The sequence below is a fragment of the Vipera ursinii genome (assembly GCF_947247035.1).
Source record: "Vipera ursinii genome assembly, chromosome: Z".
Taxonomy (NCBI): Eukaryota; Metazoa; Chordata; class Lepidosauria; order Squamata; family Viperidae; genus Vipera; species Vipera ursinii.
In genome coordinates this window covers 49646077-49667761 of record NC_139517.1, presented here as the reverse complement: position 1 = coordinate 49667761, position 21685 = coordinate 49646077, and the positions used below count along the sequence as shown (strand labels likewise).

General features: G+C 40.4%; 1 protein-coding gene across 18 annotated transcripts in view; it reads right to left on the bottom strand.

Annotated features, from left to right (window-relative positions):
• SLC20A2 (solute carrier family 20 member 2) overlaps window positions 1–21685 on the bottom strand; it is a 100496-nt gene that overhangs the window by 11198 nt on the left and 67613 nt on the right. For 17 of the 18 annotated variants that reach the window (XR_014494181.1, XR_014494182.1, XR_014494183.1 and 14 more), the window contains 4 exons: window positions 17300–17396; window positions 15749–15865; window positions 15059–15262; window positions 6404–6992 (listed from right to left, as the gene is read on the bottom strand). Coding sequence is in view for 15 of the 18 variants with exons in the window: in XM_083377096.1 (XP_083233222.1) it covers window positions 6404–6992; window positions 15059–15262; window positions 15749–15865; window positions 17300–17396 (1007 nt within the window). In the remaining 3 variants the exon portion in view is untranslated. Of the gene's footprint in view, window positions 1–6403; window positions 6993–15058; window positions 15263–15748; window positions 15866–17299; window positions 17397–19495; window positions 20500–21685 lie in introns of those variants that run through there. The other variant, XM_083377094.1, reaches the window with a different exon arrangement.

Genomic DNA, 21685 nt, shown 5'->3' with positions numbered 1-21685 from the left:
AAATCTTTTAAAATTAGAGCCCTTGATTTCAAATAACATAGAACTAAACATTTGTACCTAGGCCTACCAATTTCCTCGGGCACCGGAGCCAAGTTGTTTAGACTTTCCTCCTGGAAGGGGTATTATAAATGTGGGTTCCTGATTGCTTATTGAATTTTGTTGTTGCGTTTAACCATTTTGTTAATTGTACACTGCCCAGAATTGCAGTTGTTCAAGCTGAGCTGCTACACCAATTTCTTCAATTAAATAAATAACAAAAATGCACGTACAGAAACCATTAACCACTGACAAAAAAGAAACTCATGGACAAATGGTTGTCCAATCTCTTCTTAAAAACTTCCAGGAATGGAGCACACACAACTTCTGAAGGCAAGCCTTTCCACTACTTAATTATTCCCAATCAGGAAATTTCTCCTTCGTTCTAGGTTGCTTCGCTCCTTGATTAGTTTCAATCCATTGCTTTTTGTGTATTTCCATGCACAAGGTACTCTGGAAAATAGGTTGACCGCCTCTTCTTTGTGGCAGCTCCTCAAATACAAAATGAAGGCCATGGGGAGATAGCCAATCCAAAACATTTCCTCCCAGAAAGAATCTTTCTTTCCAGTTACAACTAGCCTTTCACGATGCACTGTATTATCCGAGTTTAATTCTGTCTTCTTGCTGATATTTCTAAATAAAGCATAAACTGCTTTATTTTCTAGTGATACCAATTATATCTATATTATCTACATTAGGGCAAGAGATATCTTGGAAATAACAGATTTTTATTATAGGAATCTACAGAATAATAAAAGCAGGTATGTTTGGGAATTTAGACATTATGACATGATGGGTTGCAAGCTCTCTATTTCTGCATTACCTTTCTATCTGGTTTTCAGCATGTAAAAGTTTACTGATCATCACTTCACAAAGAGGTACAATATAAGTGAAAGACAGGTTGTATAATTCTTATCTGTTCTCTAGTAGTAATTTTTTTTGAGGGGGAGAAAGATATGTGTTAACCCAGTTTCTGATCAGAGAGAGAGAAAAAAACCCCAATCATTGTAGATACAGTCACTAGCTAGCTGAGGAAAAATATTCAGCTTCCAAATACTCTAAATTTCTCTTGCCATTCCTTCAGGAAAACTAAGAAAAACTGTTCATTCTGTAAACATTGTAGAATCCTTATTACGGTATGTTATTAAGATCACTCAAGGACACAAAATTATGCCAGCTTTTTAATTCTAATGAACTCTTCATCAAATTACATCAAGAGCTACCTCTTTTTCCCTCTCCTCTTTCCTTGGGCTCTATTTTGTCTTGCTGGATATATACACCAGGGCTTTTTTTCTCATAGAACGCTCAGAACGGCATTCCGGCACCTTTTTTTTGCAAAAAAAAAAAAAAAAGGTTTTGCACAAGCTGTGCTGCTATTGGCTTAAGCCAATATGACTCATGGACTTCAACTCCCAGAATTCCTGAGTCAGCTATGCTATTGGCTTTTGGAAGCCAATAGGAATTGCTGCTGAGCTTGCCAAAAGACCCGGCAGGCAAATGTTGCACAGGCAAGTTGCAACGAAGGCTCCCCAACTACACCATCTCAACTAGGTAAGTAAGATATTATTTGCAAATAGGATATCCAAGTATGACTCAAGGAAATTTTCCCTGCATGGAGGGAGTAGTGGTTTGTTTCACTTTGCTTTACTTTTCAAATTGCTGTAGGGATGATTAGAAAAAGGCAGGAAGTTATTTTTACTAGGAAAAATTCATTTATCCCATGCTAGATCTTTGGGAGTTTAGTACCACCAGCTTAGTACCACCAGCACAGTACATTTGCTTTTCTGAAACTCAAATTCAATTCCTGATAGGGGCATTTGAAAAAAAAAGTTATTTATTAAATTTATATGCTGACTATCTTACCAGGATGACTCTGAAGTCAAGGAGAGGGCTTGCAACTTCTGTTTGTAGTTATCCACGTTTCTGCACACTGAGATAATCGGCCATTGTACAAATACAGAGCCTATCATGCTTTTATATTTATATGGAACAGATATATTACCTGAAATTTTTGGAATGTGTAAAAAATTTGAACTAGCCTAGAAACTCATTTCCCATTGTTTGTTTATATAGAAAATAAACCCTAAAATAGATTTGGAAAGAGCAAGGACTTTGATTAAATGGAAATATTGCTAAGCATAGAACTGTTGAGTTAATTTGCAGCTGTTTCTGCTGTTTTCTTTTTATGTGCTTATGATTTTACATCACATTTTAAAATCAGCCAAATTGAATAGGAATAAGATTATGACTGAAAGAATACTAATTCTGAAATATAGTAAATATCTTTAACAAGCAACGTTAAATTTAGCTTTAGTGTAATTTGCTTGTTTATTGTAGCTAAAACTGGAAATTATATTTCTAAAGCATTAGTTTGGATCATTGGAAAGAAAAAAGATTTAATATTTATGATTCAATAATATAAATACGTGAGAAACATGTTTTTAAAGACCTTTGCAGCTTGTTCTCATATATACCCTGCCACAAAGGAATAACTAAAATTATGAAATTTAGGATCTACCAAGCTTCCCTCCCATGGACAGAAGACAATCCATGGGAAATGTGAATCCGTAATCCATAGCTTTAGCAGCAAAAATAAATCTAATTATGCTATGCATGTTTAAGTTAGCCAAACCCTGGAGCAGTGGTAGCAATCTTCTATCACAATGGCAAGCCCTTTAAGATTATATATTGTTAATCATATAAGTGAAGAAATGAGGAAAACTGTGGTTAAAGAAATTGTTTGACCCAATAATAAAATTTCATTGATAATTGATGAATCAACCACAATAAGCAAAAAACTACCCTCATAGTATTTGTTCGATGCTGTATCAAAGGTATGGGAATGAATTCACCAGTAAATTTGTTTTTGGACTTGGTAGAACTTGAAAAACTAACAGCAGAAGGAATATTTGATTCCTTACTTCAATGTCTTTACTCTTATGGGATGACAGAAGATTATTTGAAAAAATATAGGTGTTACCTTGCTCGATAGTAGTAACTGTGAGAGAGATCTCAGAGTCCTAGTGGACAATCACTTAAATATGAGCCAGCAGTGTGCTGCAGCTGCCAAAAAAGCCAACACAGTGCTAGGCTGCATTAACAAAGGGATAGAATCAAGATCACATGAAGTACTAATACCACTTTACAATGCCTTGGTAAGGCCACACCTGGAATACTGCATCCAGTTTTGGTCACCACGATGTAAAAAAGATGTCGAGACTCTAGAAAGAATACAGAGAAGAGCAACAAAGATGATTGGGGGACTGGAGGCTAAAACATATAGGGAACAGTTGCTGGAATTGGGTATGTGTAGTTTAATGAAGCTAGACTCCTACAAGCTAGACTCCAGCAGTATGTGGATCGAGAACTACCAGAAGTACAGGCAGGATTTCAAAGAGGCAGAGGAACTAGAGATCAAATTGCTAACATACGCTGGATCATGGAGAAAGCTAGAGAGTTCCAGAAAAACATCTACTTCTGCTTCATTGACTATGCTAAAGCCTTTGATTGTGTGGATCATAACAAACTGTGGCAAGTCCTTAAAGAGATGGGCATACCAGACCATCTTATTTGTCTCTTGAGAAACCTATATACGGGTCAAGAAGCAACAGTGAGAACTGGACACGGAACCACTGATTGGTTCCAAATTGGGAAAGGAGTCTGGCAAGGCTGTATACTGTCGCCTTGCCTATTTAACTTATATGCAGAGCACATCATGAGAAAGGCAGGGCTAGATGAATCAAAAGTTGGAATTAAGATTGCCGGAAGAAATATCAACAACCTAAGATATGCAGATGATACCACTCTAATGGCAGAAAGTGAAGAGGAACTGAAGAGTCTCTTGTTGCGAGTGAAGAAGGAGAGTGCAAAAGTTGGGTTGAAACTAAACATTAAGAAAACCAAGATCATGGCATCCGGCCCTCTCAATTCCTGGCAAATAGATGGGGAAGAAATGGAGGTAGTGACAGATTTTATTTTCCTGGGCTCCAAGATCACTGCAGATGGGGACTGTAGTCAAGAAATTAAAAGACGCTTGCTCCTCGGGAGGAAAGCCATGGCAGCAGAGACATCACCCTGTCAACAAAAGTGTGTATAGTCAAGGCTATGGTCTTCCCAGTTGCAATGTATGGCAGTGAAAGTTGGACCATAACAAAGGCTGAGCATCAAAGAATTGAAGCCTTTGAACTCTGGTGCTGGAGAAGACTCCTGCGAGTCCCTTGGACTGCAAGGCGATCAAACCGGTCAGTCCTAGAGGAGATCAACCCTGACTGCTCTTTAGAAGGCCAGATCCTGAAGCTAAAACTCAAATACTCTGGCCACCTAATGAGAAGGAAGGACTCACTGGAGAAGAGCCTAATGCTGGGAAAGATTGAGGGCAAGAGAAGAAGGGGACGACAGAGAATGAGGTGGCAGGATGGAGTTACTGAAGCAGTAGGCGTGAGCTTAAATGGACTCCAGAAGATGGTAGAGGACGGGAAAGCCTGGAGGAACGTTGCCCATAGGGTCGCGATGGGTCGGACACGACTTCGCAACTAACAACAACAACAACAACAACAAGTTTAATGAAGAGAAGGGTAAGGGGTGACATGATAGCAGTGTTCCAATATCTCAGGGGTTGCCACAAAGAAGAGGGAGCCAAGCTATTCTCCAAAGCACCTGAAAGCAGGACAAGAAGCAATGGATGGAAACTAGTCAAGGAGAGAAGCAACCTAGAAACAACTAACCAGTGGGACAACCTGCTTCCAGAAGTGGTGAATGCTCCAACACTGGAAGTTTTTAAGAAGAGACTGGACAGCCATTTGTCTGAAATGTTATAGGGTTTCCTGTCTTACCAGGGGGTTGGACTCGATGACCTCCAAGATCCCTTCCAACTTATTATTATTATTTTTTTAAAAATGGGACAGTAACAATTTGTCTATTAGTTTCAACAGCTTTGAAGAATTTTCAGCACAACATGACAATCCTGGCATCCGGTAAAGCCTAATGTGAATGTGAATGCACTCCATGGATCCAGATTCTGAATAATCATGGATAGGACTATAATTATATAGTCCTGATTATAAACCAGAGCTTCTCCCCCAACATATTAATGCACAGTATTTTTCAACCAGGAGTGAATGAAAACATTTATATGAAAAAAGGTATTGTGGGGAAAAATTTCCTTCCAAAGGTAAACATTCCTTAAAAGACCTTCAAATTATAATGGTATAAACAAAGGATTACCCCTCCCACACCCTAGAAAACAAAAACAGAAGCAAAAGACTGTAAAAGTTACTAAATGGAAAAACATCCTTTTTGATAATAGTGACTCTTAAACTACATGCAACTGCAAATAGGCCACAAGAATATCATGCTGTGCTTGTAATACATTTAATAACCACTATAAAATTAGTAATTGCCTATCAACAAGATTTCCATATATTCCATTTTTTATGTATGAATAGGGTTCTATGCCTGCAATTGTTTATTATGGCAATATTTCAGTGTTTTATGTTAAGGGAGAATTGTTGAGTCTGTTTGTCCTCTCCACCCACACCCCTCCTTTTCTTCTGCAAAAAACAGCATGACCCTGTCTTGTAAATGTACTGATGGTTCCATAATAGTAATAAAGGTATCTCTCAAGCTGTTTATCTGCCACTGACAATTTGCTGTTGCAGAAACTCCAGTTAAGTATTCACAAAATATAATTTGGGAGTTGCTTTTATATTTCTAAAAAAGGAGAGGAAATAATAAAGGAGCAGAAACTATAAAATACCCACAAAGTTAAAACAGCAACACTTGAATACTGTAGCTCATCAACATCTTCAAGCCAGGATATCTGATAATAACCATATGCTTTCCATTCTACCTGGAATGAACTGCTATTCTAACCAATCATACATAATCTTGTGGACAGTTACAAGGAATCAAATGGTATCATTTTCCTTTTATAATCTAGCTGGGTATTACAATCTCTAATTCTAATTTTCCTCTAAAATATTTGCAGAAGGAAAGCACAGAATATTTTTGAATTATTAGAATCAACTGCCGATGTCTGTATTGGCTTAATAAATTTATATGTTCATGCTGTTTTTTTCTTTTGAACAACCATTCCTTGGTTCATTCACAGTAGGGGTGAGATCCCTATTTTTTGTGTTGTTTTTCAGGCAAATGAAACTATGGAAAGAAATGAAACTATGGAAAGAAATAGGTCAAAGCTGACATAAAATCACAGATAAAACAATTTTTAATAAGCATCTTAAATGTTTAAAATTGTTGAGAGTAAATGCAAAAAACCATGACGTTATAAGAACTCTCAACATCTAGAACCAATCACAACACTCACAAATTGCTACAATACAATATACATGCAGGCATTATTACCTACCTGACATCATTACCTCCATGAGCAAAAGACCCAAAGCAAGCTGTCAGGATTTGGAGGAAGTGAAAAAGCAGATGGACCTCTGAGGAGTCCCGCTCATCTCTCTCTTCTTCTGCAGTATCTTCATTGGGATTATTAGGATCTACTAACTCTGATGCCAATTTCATCTCTACACCTCCTTCCTCTGCTTCAATTTCTGCTTCAGCTACAGCATTGCAATAGCTGGAATAGCTATCATAGCGAACCCTCTTTTTGGAATAAGAAACAGTGTCTGTAACTAGCTTTTCACTGTCTTCTGGGGTTGACAGGTCAGCAGCCTTGAAGGAAGAATGCACAGGCATCCCACATATCGCAGCTGTGTAACAAGTGTAGCTATTGTTGCGCCGCAGTAACTTGTAGTTATTTTCTTGCGAAGGCTTATCTTCATTCCCTCTATCTAGATGTATTTTGTGCAGTAAATCTTTGTACAATCCTGAGTCTTTGTGTACAGTGTGGTACACGTGGATGTCACTCTTCATGTGGCCATCAAAATTAAATGTGCCATTGGAGACAGGTGATTTTACCGTACTGTGAGTCATTGAAAATGCCCTTCCTGAAATATTACAGAAAAATCTTATTTTCCAAAGAACTTTCAAAAGTTTTGCAACACATTTCAGAAAACATTGCTTCTTTATTTTCTATTTTTTTCACTAGTCTTCATTAGCAAGTGCAAAAAGGACAATAAATGCAGTAGAAACAGTAGATTCTATTTATTTATTTAAGAAAATATACCCAGATAGTCCTCAGCTTATGACCATTTGTTTAATGAGAGTACAACTGCCTCAGAAAAAGTGGCATATGATCTATGCTCACACTTACTACCATTGCACCACTGTGAACATATAATTGCAATTCAGGCACTTGGCAACTGGCTCGCATTTTCAATTGGTTGCAATGTCCTGTAGACACATGATTGCAATTTGTGATCTTTTTTTGCTGATTTCCAACAAAAAAAATCCCATTGGGATTTGCTTAATGACCAGGGTGATTTATTAAATGGTTGTTTACAAAGTTATCATAACACTGGGTCCAACTCTACTGTACTTACAGCCTTAACAATGGAAATTCCAGGCCCAATTGTGTTTATAAGTGGAGGCTTGCCTGTAGTTCAAATTAAAATGCATTAAATGTGCAAGCCCTCATGTCCAGCTGCAGGCTAAAATATAGAAAAGCATCCAGAACTGGCTGAGCTCTTTCAAAGTTAAAAAGGAGTAAGACTAACATTAATTCAGTAAGATACAAAAGAGGCAGGGATAAAATCAACACATTTAACTAGTGCCATATTCAGTACAGGAGTGCCACAATTGCACAGCTGGCTTACTGGCAGAAAAGCTGGCAACTCTGGTTCAAGATCCGAGTGACACAAGATTGTGTGAGCTCTCATCTTAGCCCCAGCTCCTGTCAACTTGGCAATTTGAAAGCATGCAAATGTAAATAGATAAATTGGTATCCTTTCAATGGGAAGGTAACAGAGCTCTGTGATGTTATGCTAGCCACATGATCATGGATATGATCTTTGGACAGCACTGACTGAATGGCCTTCAAACAGAGATGAGCACCTCCTCATATGGTTGGCAATAACAAGAGGAGTAAAATCTGCAGGGACTACTTATTATATTCGGTACATATCCATCAAATGCTGCCAATAGTGGCACAGAATTTTGTAAGGTGTGGTATAGGTGTGGTATAGAATTATCATCCTCTAGAAATTAGACATAGGCCAAATTAGACATTTGGTCCATCTGTGCATTAGGGGAAAAATAAGCCTAGCCATTATATCCTTATAAAATGGGCAATAGAAAATTACTTGTTTCGGACTTCTGGTGGCGGCGCGGCGGCGGAGACAGCCTTTTCGGGCTGCCCGCGGCTCAGCTGTGTAATTTTCACCCGAAACAGCGCCGATCAGCTGTTCGGGTGAATTTGAAGCCCCCTCCTCGGGAGAAGAGGAGGAGGTGAGGCCCCAGGTAGGGGTCGAGTTCTCCGGGGCCGCCTGAGCTTAAAGCTTGGGCGGCTGAAGGATCGAACTCCCCCGTAGCCTGGGTCGCTCCCAGCTGGTCAGCGTCTCGGCTCCGGATTTCTTGGAGCAGAGCCAGGCGTTTGCGACCACCCCTGCCTGAAGGGAAGACTATGGAATAAAAGGAGCAGGCAGAGCGGTACAAGAGGAAAAGGTGAAGAGGATTATTATATTTTACTCTCAAGCTTAATGGACTTTTTAAACTTAAAGTGAAAGTGCGTCACAAGTGAAAGTAAAAGATGGCGGCTAAACCTCCTTCAAAAACTCTTCGGAGTGCTGGAACTTCTCCGGTGCAACAGACATCGTTGCAAGCCTTGCTTCCTCCTGCTGCATTGACATCGAAGGATTTAGAAGATGCCCTTGAAAAGCATGCCCAGGTAATTTTAGTAACATTGAGTGATAAACTGGCAAAAATGGAGGAGAGAATAGAAGAGAGGATGGAAGAGAAATTTAGTGCGATGAGGGTAGACATTTTGTCTACAGTGGAAAGTGTGGCTGAATGTGTACAAGGTTTGGAAGAAAAAGTGGAAGATCTGACTCAAAAAAATGCTGTACTAGAAGTTAAGGTATTGGAGAATGAAGACAAAGCGGACAGAGAGTTAAGCCTTGTCCAGTTTCACCAGATGCAGTATGCTATCAGAATTAGGGGCTTAAAAGAAAATATTAAAGAAGATTTAAAGCAGCTGATTTCTGAAGCCCTGGAAGCAGTATTGGGTCAGCCAGCATCTGAAATAAAGGGATGTATGGACAAAGTTTTAAGTGTAAATTCATGGATTGCCAGACAGAGGAAGCTACCTAGAGATGTGGTGGTTTATTTTACAAAGAGAGAAATTAGAGATGAAGTTATTCAAGCTGCCTATGATACTAAAGTAGTGGTTGCTGACCAAGAAGTTTTGGTTTTAAAGGAAATTCCTCCAAAGATTTTAAGGAGAAGAAAGGACTTTGCATTTCTGGTGCAGGAACTTAAACAACGTGACATAAGGTTCAGATGGGAGATTCCAGTTGGGTTGGTGGTAATGCATGAAGGTAAAAGATACCGTCTGGTTACTGTGGCACAGGCGCGTGAATTCTACAATAATGTTTTAAAAGCAACCCCACTATCACTTCTGGAAGCAGCAAAGGGATCTGGAGAAGGAAAACCTCAAGAGGCTGAAGATGGACAGACAGAGGAGAATGGTGCAGGAGGGGATCAAACTATAACTTCGTTGGCTGACGCTGGAGAGCAGAGGGTGACGCGTGCTGCTTTAAAAAGAGCAAAACAAATAAAAGAACAAGACTAGCAGAAGTTTTTGGAATTTTCAAAGCGCACTTACAGCGAGGCAGTGGGAGGAGCGCGGCCTAAAGGAGGTAGGGGGAAAGGTGCCTCCATCTTGGAGAACTGCCTTTATCTCTTTGATTCCGAAGGAAGACCAAGATGCTACTCAAGTAAAAAACTATAGACCGATATCACTATTAAATACAGACTATAAGATATTTGCTAAGGTGTTGGCTAATAGATTGATGAGGGTTCTGCAACGGGTGATTCATGGGGATCAAACTGGGTTTATTAGTGGTAGGCAAATGAAAAATAACGTGAGGCATATAGTAGATGTGTTGGAATTTTTGGAAAGGAACAACCAGATCCCTACGGCGCTAATTTTTTTAGACGCTGAAAAAGCTTTTGATCAATTGAATTGGCAATTTTTGATGAAAGTTTTAGACAAAATGAATTTTGGGGATAAATTTTTGCAACCAATCAGGGCATTATATCAAAAACAAACAGCCCGAATAATAGTTAACAATAGTTTGACAGAAGTATGTAATATTGAGAAGGGCACAAGGCAAGGGTGCCCGTTATCGCCCTTGTTATTTGTGTTAACGTTGGAGATATTATTGGTAAAAATACGAAATTCGGAAAGAATTAAGGGTATACAGATCAGAGATCAGGATTATAGATTGAGAGCGTTCGCAGACGATCTGGTTGTTACAGTGACCCAGCCGGAGAGCTCTGTTGTGGACCTGATGGAGATAATAATGCAATATGGGAAGGTTTCTGGATTTAAAGTTAATGTACAGAAAACTAAAATTTTGGCTAAAAACATGACAGCATCGCAAAAGGCCCTTTTAGAAGGGTTAACTGGATCTGAGATTGTCAAAAGGGTTAAATATTTGGGGGTGTTTTTGTCGCCTTCTAATACAAAATTATATAAAAATAACTATGAAAAATTATGGGGAAAAATCCAAAAAGAAATGGAGAGTTGGGAAAAACTGCAATTGTCTTTGTTGGGGCGAATTGCAGCAGTAAAAATGAATATCCTGCCTAAATTTTTATTTTTATTTCAAATGATACCGGTTCTTAAGAAAGATTCTAATTTGGAGGAATGGCAGAGAGGTATCAACAAATTTGTTTGGGCAGGGAAAAGGCCACGAGTTAAACTTAAGATTATGCAGGATACTCGTGAAAGAGGTGGTCTTAAAATGCCTAATCTTAAATTATATTATGAAGCTGCTGCGTTAGCAGGTATAAGTGATTGGATTAATTTGACACAAGAGAGATTATTAAATCTTGAGGGCCACGACTTGCTGTTTGGCTGGCATGCATATTTGTTGTATGATAAGAAGGTAGACAATGTGTTTAGAGTGCATATTTTAAGACAGGCATTGCTGAGAGTTTGGAAGAAGTACAGACATAAGTTAGATTGTAAGATACCATTGTGGGCAATTCCAAAACACGCAATAGAAAATATACATGCTGGTTTCAAACATGATGTGACTACGTACAAGGAGATCCTAAGCTTGGAAAGAAATGATTGGTGTTTGAAGCCATATAGTCTCTTGCGAGACGAGAAGATTGTTCAAAATTGGTTTCAATATACTCAGCTACGGGCCAGGTGGAAAGAAGATCAGAAAAATGGTTTTACAATGACTGATGAAAATCTGATAAAGCAAATTAGAAATCAGGGACCAGCACATATTAAACGGATATATCTTGCGTTGATAGAGATTGATTCAGAAACAGAACTCGTTAAGGATTGTATGATAAAATGGGCCCAAAATATCCAGGAAGTTATCACAATGGACACGTGGGAAAAGATTTGGGTGAGAAACGTAAAATTTACACAAGCTCAAAACTTAAGAGAGAACTTTTATAAAATGTTTTATAGATGGCATTTAGATCCTAAAAAGCTTGCAAGTATGTATCCGAACTATCAGCCAAAATGCTGGAGATGTGGAGATGAAGATGCAACATATTTTCATGTATGGTGGACTTGTGAAAAGATCAAGGTTTTTTGGATAAAAATTTGGTGGAATATGCAGAAGATTTTTAAGCAAAGGATAAAGTTTTGTCCGCAACTCTTCTTGTTGGGAATAATCACGGATGCTACGGTTGTGGACACTAAGTTGATGTTAAATTTAATTACGGCAGCAAGACTTTTGATAGGTCAGTATTGGAAGAAAGAGGAACTGCCGACCATAGAAGAGTGGACTTTAAAGGTCTCCGACCTGGCAGAGATGGCGAAGATTTCGGCTTATTTGAAAGATCACTCGCAAGAACGTTATATTATGGAATGGAGAAAATAGATTGAGTTTATCCAGAACAAGTATGGGGTTAAGAAGTTTCATGTAGCATTTGAATAAGTCTTCTTTCTTTTTTTCTTTTTCTATTTTAGTTTCTCTATATATATTTAATATTACTAAGGTTTGTCCTATCCTATATAAGCTAGAGAGTGATGGATTTTAGAGTTTATGGTTGTTAGTATATGGTTGTTTATGATTGTTTTTTTTATATATACCTTGTATTTAGCTCTGGGAAGTCGGGGGGGGAGGGGGGGAGGGGGGAGAGGGAGGGGGGGGAGGGAGAAGGGAGGGGGAGGGGGGACTGTTAAAGATAAACTGTATGTTAAAACTTTTCAATAAAAAAAATAAAATAAAAAATTACTTGTTTCCAAGTTTCTAACTTTATGCTTGCACTATTTATAACAAATTTGGTTCCATGTTGTTCTTTTTTACCTTTCCTTTGCAATTTGTCATGTCTTTGCCATTATATTGTAAGTTTATGGACAAAGCCTGTATTATTTTAAGTTAGCAGTTTTGATGATGAGAATGATGATAATAATGGCTGTATATTTTGATTTAAGCATAAAAATGGTCTACTGTTAGGATAGCCACAGGAATATTCCTGTTCTTGATTGCTGAAAAAGATGAACAGTCCACAAACACAGGTTTGCAGTACTTAGAAGTAAGAAAATAATACAACATTAGGAAAACTGACCAAGAGTAGTAATGTATCTGAAATATATTAGCAAAATGAATTGAGAGGTAAGGAAGGGGCTGTTTGTTTATGTGGCATTGGATGAAGCATAGATACAATCTATCGCTCGGATTCGGACCGGTTTGGACTCCAGCTGGGCAGAGTCAGGCGATCAGGACACGGACGGTCTTGTCAATGTTATCTGGGAAGAGTTTGATTCTGTGACCCCTGATGAAGTGGACAGGATTATGGGGAGGCTGAGCTCCTCCACATGTTTGTTGGATCCGTGCCCTTCCTGGCTGGTTTACGCAGCTAGGGAGAGGACACGAGGCTGGCTCCAGGCGGTTATATCTGCTTCTTTGAGTGAGGGTTATTTCCCCACCGTCTTGAAGGAGGCGGTGGTGAGACCTCTCCTCAAGAAGCCTGCCTTGGACCCAGCTGTATTGAACAACTTTCGTCCAGTCTCCAACCTTCGCTTTCTTGCGAAGGTTGTTGAGAGTGTGGTGGCGCATCAGCTCCCTCTGGTCCTGGATGAAGCGGATTATCTGGACCCCTACCAATCGGGTTTCAGGCCCGGGTACAGCACGGAGACGGCATTGGTCGCTCTGGTGAATGATCTCTGGAGGGCTCGGGACAGGGGATATTCCTCTGTCCTAGTCCTATTAGACCTCTCGGCGGCTTTCGATACCATCGACCATGGTATCTTGCTGCGGCGTCTCAGGGGATTAGGAGTGGGAGGCACGGTTCTTCGGTGGTTCTCCTCCTATCTCCTGGGACGTTCGCAGTCGGTGTTGGCAGGGGGGCAGAGATTGGCCCCGAGGTCTCTCGTTTGTGGAGTTCCTCAGGGGTCGGTTCTCTCGCCTCTCCTGTTCAACATCTACATGAAACCGCTGGGTGAGATCATTCGTGGTTTTGGAGTTGGGTATCATCAATATGCCGATGATACCCAACTTTTCTTTTCGACCCCAAACCACCCCAGTGATGCCCTCGCTGTGATGTCCCGTTGCCTGGAGGCGGTTCGGGTCTGGATGGGGAGGAACAGACTTCAGCTCAACCCTGACAAGACTGAGTGGCTGTGCATTCCGGCATCCCGGGACATTCAAAATGTTCCATCTCTTTCTATGGGGGGTGAGCTCTTACCCCCGTGGATAGGGCTCCCAACTTGGGAGTCCTCCTAGATTCACGGCTTACCCTAGAAGATCATGTAGTGGCCGTGACTAGGGGGGCTTTTGCCCAGGTTCGCCTGGTGCGCCAGTTGCGGCCCTATCTGGACCGGGATGCCCTGTGCACGGTCACTCATGCGCTCGTGACCTCTCGCCTTGACTACTGTAATGCTCTCTACATGGGGCTTCCCTTGAAGACCACTCGGAGGCTCCAACTGGTACAGAATGCGGCCGCGAGAGTTGTCTTGGGAGTTTCCCGGTACTCCCATGTTACACCTTTGCTCCGCGAGCTGCATTGGTTACCAGTTGTCTTCCGGGTGAGGTTCAAGGTATTAGTTATGATCTTTAAGTCCCTACATGGCATGGGTCCGGGGTACCTCGGGGACCACCTGCTGCCGGCTTCAACTCCCCTCCGCCCTGTGCGTTCCCACAGAGAGGGCCTCCTCAGGGTGCCTCCGGTCAGGGAATGCCGACTGGCGGCCCCCAGGGGGAGAGCCTTCTCTGTGGGTGCCCCGGCTTTGTGGAACCAACTGCCGGTGGAGCTCCGGACGGCATCGGACCTCCGAACTTTCCGTCGTGGTCTGAAGACCCATTTGTTTGAATTGGCCGGTCTGGCCTGATGGGGGAGCTGGGTTTTAAATTGTTATTTTAGATTGCATTATTGTTTTTTAATTGGGCACTGATTTAATCTTTGTTTTAACTTTTGTATAGTATGGTATTTTTATTTATATGCCCTGTGAACCGCCCTGAGTCCTCAGGGAGAAGGGCGGTATATAAATTAAATAAAACATAAACATAAACATAAACAAGGTGATGCATAATTGGTGAGTTCTGGTGGAGGCTAGAGCTGTATATAGGCCTGCACACATATTATTCAAAGAAAAAAAATATTTTTTCTCTGGTATTGTTATAATTACAAATTTGTTTTACAAAAACCTAAATTGTATTCTTTACAATAAACAGCAATCTCAGTAGCTGACAGATTAATGAAGAAAAAAAAGTATGATATATATATTTAAAATAAACTTGTAATGAGCACATGTAATCGCCAAGAATTCAGAAGTCGTTCCTGAGAAAAATTATGCCTTTTTATTCACCCTGCATGTTGAAAATATTAGGATGGATGTTAGAGGACTAGAGCATCAATGCACAGCAGTCTAATATTCCACATAAAAAGTAGAGAAACAATACATAAGCTTTTAATTTCTCACCATATGGTACACGTGGATGGCTACCATTCGCTATATTATCTGATACTCCAGCGTCTTCTGTTTCACAGCTAGTCAGAGGAATAGTACTTTCATCACTTTCTTTTACACCAGGAAGTTCTTTAAAGACAGGCATATCCTCTTCTTGAATTTTGTCAATGCTTTCATCAGATATTTTTGATAGTGCACTTTCCTTCTTTAAACGACCTAGATAAAATGAAGTTTATAAACAATAATTCATTTACAGAAATACCTTTCAGAGTCAACATAACTGATGTCCTTTAAGTAGTGATACAATGATTTACTATTTTGTTATCTAGAGATACAGTTCATGCATAACTTCGCACTAATAAAACAGAAAATGTTTTTAGCATAATCACCATCTATTTAGTTTGGAATACGACACTTTAATCTGTCTTAATTCTTCCTTCAAAGTATGTTGTAAAGAAAAATATTTTTGACAGGACCAAAACATTCTGTAATTAGTAATTAATTTTGAATAACTTAATTCATTTTGCACACCATTTGTACTTTTTGTATATAATAAAATTACATTTGGGGTTATGGTATATAATTTTAAAAATGCAGGCAACAGAATACCAGTCTTACAGCACCCAATAAACAAATACTTAGTGTCTTATGAAAGATTTAAAATAAGATTATTTCAATCCATCATTTTATGAAAAAACATACCTGCTATTTTTCTTTTCATCCATGGACATACAAATATCCACACTAAGGCAGCAAAGGCAATTGATACACCAACTGATACCAGTACTATTGCCCACATAGGAAGTGTAATTCCAAGGACTGAAAAAAAGAAAAAAATAAAAGTATGCATTTCTTATGTATATTTCAGCTAAATGCAATGTTTTAGAGAGGATCTGGAATATTGTTTCAGAAATATAAGACATTAAATCAAAAAATTAAGTCACTTTCTTTTTAAAACAAGGATATAAATTCTGTTTTGCAAAAAGTGTTGGTATTATTATAAGGCAGATCATTGCATCCCATCCCTTTTTTGGATTACATAGAAAAATATATTATGACAACTGAACTTATTAAACTTGAATTAAAATTATAAAACATGAGCAATATTATGTACCGGATTTAATGTTTAACTTCTCATAAGGAGACGTTCTTGTACTAATTCCCTCAAATAAAAAAGTATATCTACAACAATTGCTGTTTTTCAAGCCAAATATTGCAAGTATGGAGGCTAATAGGGCCAAAATTGAAATGTTCAAAATTTCAATGTTCAAGACATTGAAAAAAGTCAGAACTTTTATTATAGCCAAAGGGATGAGGATTAGTAGGAAGCTGTTCATCCCAGAAAGTGCCTGTTTGGCCTTACATTCTTAAAGTATTATTATAGAGAACTTTCACCGTGGCTCAGTTTAATGCTCTATCCTTAGCAACAATATTGTAGTGGAAGTCTAAAATACTCCTATTTTGGAATGAATAGCCATGGCAGCTATATATTCCATGGGAACTACCCAGTGGTGGGATTCAGCCTGTTCTCACCAGTTCGGCAGAACCGGTAGCTAATGTTTTTGTTGCCCAGGCCCAGAATGGACTTCCAGAAGCGGGATCCACACAGAGAACTGGTTGTTCACATATTTGAATCCCACCACTGGAACTATCCCACGCTTCTTATAAATAAAACAACAAAAGCTTTTAGTGCTGAGTTGTTTCAAGTGGCAATGTCACATGCAAATGGGCCAAATTTATTATTTCAACATATGCATGATTCTACATTAAGGAATTAATGAGCCTTGGTGGAGCAGTGGGCTAATGCCTCCTTAAGTAACACCAGCTGCCTGCAATTAGTGCAGGTTCGCATCCCACCAGGCTCAAGGTTGACTCAGCCTTCCATCCTTCCGAGGTAGGTAAAATGAGGACCCAGATTGTTGGGGGCAATTAAGCTGACTTTGTAATAATGCCGCTTGGGGGGGGGCAAAAGCCCTAATAAACAGGCATATACATAGAATGAAGGCTATTGCTAAGTACATTGATTTGTGCTTAGATTGTAAGCCGCCCTGAGTCTTCGGAGAAGGGCGGGATATAAATGGGATTAAAATTTTTTTATTTAATCAGCAGTCCTTTTGGAGAAATCTTTGCTTGCAGACATTAACCTTTTGATAGAAATAAAAGCCAGTCTAAATTAAAGTGGGAATAGTACAAATTATATTCTGTGTCACAAAGAACAATACAATCTTTTCACAGTAGACTTCATCAACTCACCTGGAGCACCTGTATACATTATGGAGAACACATTAATAGTTATTGTAGCAGCATAGAACACTGGAAGAGCACGAAGACCATTTGGTACTGGATCTTCCTATATTAAAAATATTTTATATGTAATTAATAATATCAGATTGTTTTTTGAAAAATCAATGCATCATGCTCTAAACATTTTTAATACAAAAATTATTTCAGTCTGCTTGGAAAAACACTGCACTGATCAAAAGGTAACCTGTGGCTTCTGAATTCTGACATCAGCCCCATCATCATAAGCACAAAATGAGTATATACAATGTTGATCTGCTGTATGATTTAATTTTAAAATTATAGAAGGTAAATTTTGGCTGGTTCTATTTTCTTCGCTAGAAAAGGCAAAAATTTTCATTGATACTCAATATACATAAGTTTGTTACTAGGGAGACATATAATATTCTATATATATATATATATTATTCTCATATAGAACAAAAATGATGGTCCCATCAGCCTCAAAGAGTGGAGCACATACTTCATTTTATAGAATGGTGATAGGATTCAAAGATCTGAACTCTTTCCACTAAACTAAATACATTCTCTGTCTATTCCGTAATTTATTATTCTCTCACCTGTCTTGCTAGTTCAGCAATCCATTCAGGATTGAGTATACAGAAAGTTATCTTGAACAGACATTACAAAGCATTAGACAAAATTCTACAAGAACTCACCTCCCAAGTAAAAATGGGGAGATACAACTATTAAAAGATGTTTGACCTCTTCATAAACTACCAAGGAGTTTAAAACCCAAACAGATTTAATGTTTGCTATTATTTATTATATAATAGCTGAAAGGAATGGTAGTTCAAAATACTGCTTTTTTGAGCTACTTCCAAGAACTTTCACCTTACCATATACCATATTATCTATTGTTTCATCGCCCAGCCAAGGATCAGCTGCTAAGATAGCATCTTTCTTTGTAATGTTGTACCTTCAATAGAATGCCCTCCATTTTCAAGGAAATATTTAAATCCTACAATAAATTCTTCACTTTTCTCTTACTATTTATGCAAGGGAAAATACAAAAACTTGCTAGGGAGCAAGTTTAGTATGCCAGAAATAAGGGACAGTGAACACTGGACTTCTATCTCCCTACCTTTCATTTTTTGACATAATGGTAAAAGACCAGAAATGTGTCTATTTTCAAGTTTACTAACTGTTGCTTAGCACAAGATCTATGCCTGGTTTTCTTACACTTCCTATAACTGAAACCAAGGTTGTACGAGGGAAAGTAAAGGAAGTGTAAATGTGAAAAGGCTAATAAAAAAGAACAGAAGGGCAACAATTGGAGGAAGAAATAGAACTTCATGATCAGTAGGGACAAAGGAATCAGGCCACAAAATGTTTTTTTTTCAAAAATTTCTTACTTTTATCTATTTATTAAACTTAATACAATCTTCTTTCATTATTTAATTTCCATTTAAAAATATGGAGTTTTTTAGCAAGCTGTATTTTTTAAAATCAATAAAATATACCAATTCAGTTTCATTTCATAAACAAAATTAACACAGTTGTGGGTTTTATTCCAGGCTGTTATGGAGGATTAGTCTAATGTAAAAAAACTCGGATCAAGTATGTACATATTTACATCTGGGGCAAATGTTTCTCTGCCAAACAAGAACATATTGCACAAAATAAGGAATATTTTTTTCTGAGAGGAGACTGAGTCTTGCATTATTAGAGGTCAGATGAGCTTTGCCACTACAGTAGCTTGAGTAGAAAACATATATACCTAAAGCAGGGGTGGCAAACTCAATTTCATTGAGGGCCGCATCAGCATTGTGGTTGCCCTCAGGGGGGCAGGTGGGTGTGGCTAGCATGGGCATGGCCTACTGAGTGGGCATGGCTGGGGTGGGCAGGGCCTACTGAGTGGACGTGGCCAGCTCAACATCGTTTGTGTCAGGGATGCCTGTGAAGGCCTGGGGTGGATCCAAGGATCTCCAGCAATGGAGGGCAGGACTGGGGCGAGCGCTGGGACATGGTCCACAGGAGGAGCCTCACCGTCCCTCTCACACCATGCAGGAGGGGTCCTGGATGGTGGCGCAGACTGCCCAGAGCCTTGGGCAGTGGAGGTCAAGCACCCAACCCTCGAGTTCAGGGACCCCACAGCCCAGCCTAGCCTAGCCCCACTTCCCCAAGGGGGCACCCAGCTGCGCTTACCTCCTCCTCGAGGCTGCTGCTGCTGTGCTCACTCTCCTTGGCCAAGTTGCTCATGGTGTTGTGGGATGGCAAAATGTGTGGGTCAGAGGGAAGCCCACTCCCTCTCCATGTGAGGAAACCTGGCTTTGTAACCAAAGCATCCTCAGCGATAGGATGGGAGACTACTAGGAGAGGTCAGGAGGAGGGGACAAGGGGATGGCAAAAGGGCAGCAAGGCTGCTTGGGGCCAAGTGCTAAGGCAGGACTTCCCTCAGACCGTTCCTCCCTCTCATTATAATCTATCTTCCTTCCTTCCTTTCCCCCCTTTCTTCTTTTTCATTCCCTCTTCCTTCCTTCCCCTATTTCCTTCTTTTTGTTTGTCTTTTGTCTTTCCCTTTCTCCTTTCCTGTCCGTTCTTGGATGCTCAAATGCAAAAGGGGAAACATTTCTTGATGCCTCTTTGCCTTGTGATCAAATGCCATTTTTGCTAGTAGTCTGTAGCCACTTAAAAGACCGAGAACAAACCAGGCTTAGTTTATCCCATGCTTACATTTAGTGGGGGCATCCACAGACAACAGTACATCAGAACTGTCAAAATGGTGGCTGTGATAGTTGATCAGAGCTTCTCTGTTTTTTATGTACAATGGCTTTAGCATTTACGAATAGAGGTAAGTTAGTTACTTTTCTATTAATACATAATCCTTAAAAGGGCTGTCCTGCCTTGGTCTAATTCAGACTGGAAATATAGCAAAGGAAAATATTTTCCCCTATTCTGCTTTGTCCTGTTTTCCCCACTGGAAATGGCTGTTTGCAACACAAGGAAGGGATACTTTCCTAAGAGATAACAATCAAGAATACCAGTGTTAACTTGGATTGCCAATAAAGGCCTGTCTGTGACAAAAGAGAACACAAAATTGCTTTGAGCCCAATTCTCAATGGATCCAGGATTGAAGCAGAAGGGCATGAACTGGGGCATCTCCAACCAAGCTGCCTCTCCTTCCTTCTTTTCTCCTCCCTCCCACACTCCCTCCATTCCTCCCTCCCTTCCTCGTCTCCTCATCTCTTTCCTTCCTCCACGCTCAGGAAGGTGTGATGGGAGGGGGAAGAGATTGCCAGTATTGCCATGTTGCCACCAGTCTTGCTATCCCACATGGGCGGTCAGGGGCTGTCCCGGTGAAAGGAAAGCCTAGTGGTGAGTGGCTGGAGGTGTTGGTGAGAGGTGCTGGCGCTGATCTACAACCTGGTTGTGTCCATCAAATCCAGAATGCACTCAGCCTTAGATCCACGGGGCAGCCCTGGAAGCAGCAAGGAGCTGCCCCACTGCTTCTGTCCTGCCCCCCAGGTGTGCACACAGGAGATGGCCAGCGCCTGCATCCTGGGTGAAGTCAGCCTGCAGGGCAAGACAGCCAGCAGGGACACTGGACTTCACTTGCACGTATGCCCAGGGGGCAGGGCTGCCACATGGATCTAAGGGTGAGTGCATTCTGGCTTTGATGGACGCAACAAGGTTGTAGACCAGTACTGCTACCCCTCCCACCACCACCTCCAGCCTCGGAGCCAGGAAACTTTCATTTCATCAGGGCACGCCCTGCCCGCCCACGTGGCATAGCAAGTCTGGCAGCAACATGGCAGCGCTGGCGATTTCTCCCCCTCCCATTATGCTTTCCTGAGTGCGGAGGAAGGAAAGAGATGAGAAGGAGAGAAGGAAGGAAGAAAAGAATGAAGGTTCCATGGGGTAGCTCTGGAATCAACAAGGAGCTACCTCGCTGCCTCTGCCCCGCCCCCTGGGTATGCGCAAAGGAGACAACCAGCACTTGAGTCCTGGGTGAAATCAGCCTGTGGGGCAAGACAGCCAGCAGGGATGTCGGACTCCGCTTGCATGTGCGCCTAGGGGGCAGGGCAGGACTTCTCCGTGGATCTAAGACTAAGCATGTTCTGGCTTAGATGGACGCAACCAGGTTGCAGATCAGTGCCCGATCAGCCTGGGTCGGGCTGAGGTGCGGTGGGCCGGTCCTTCACTGTTTCCAAAGCAGGTCCCCGGGCCAGATGGAACCACACAGGGGGCCAAACCCAGGCCGCAGGCCTTGTGTTTGACATGTCTGTATAATTGTAGTTACAATACTGGGAAAGATGGGACTGTGCAGATTTTTCTCCTTTTCATCTTAAATCCTACAGATAGTCCTCAACCAACAACCATAACAGAGCCAGCCAT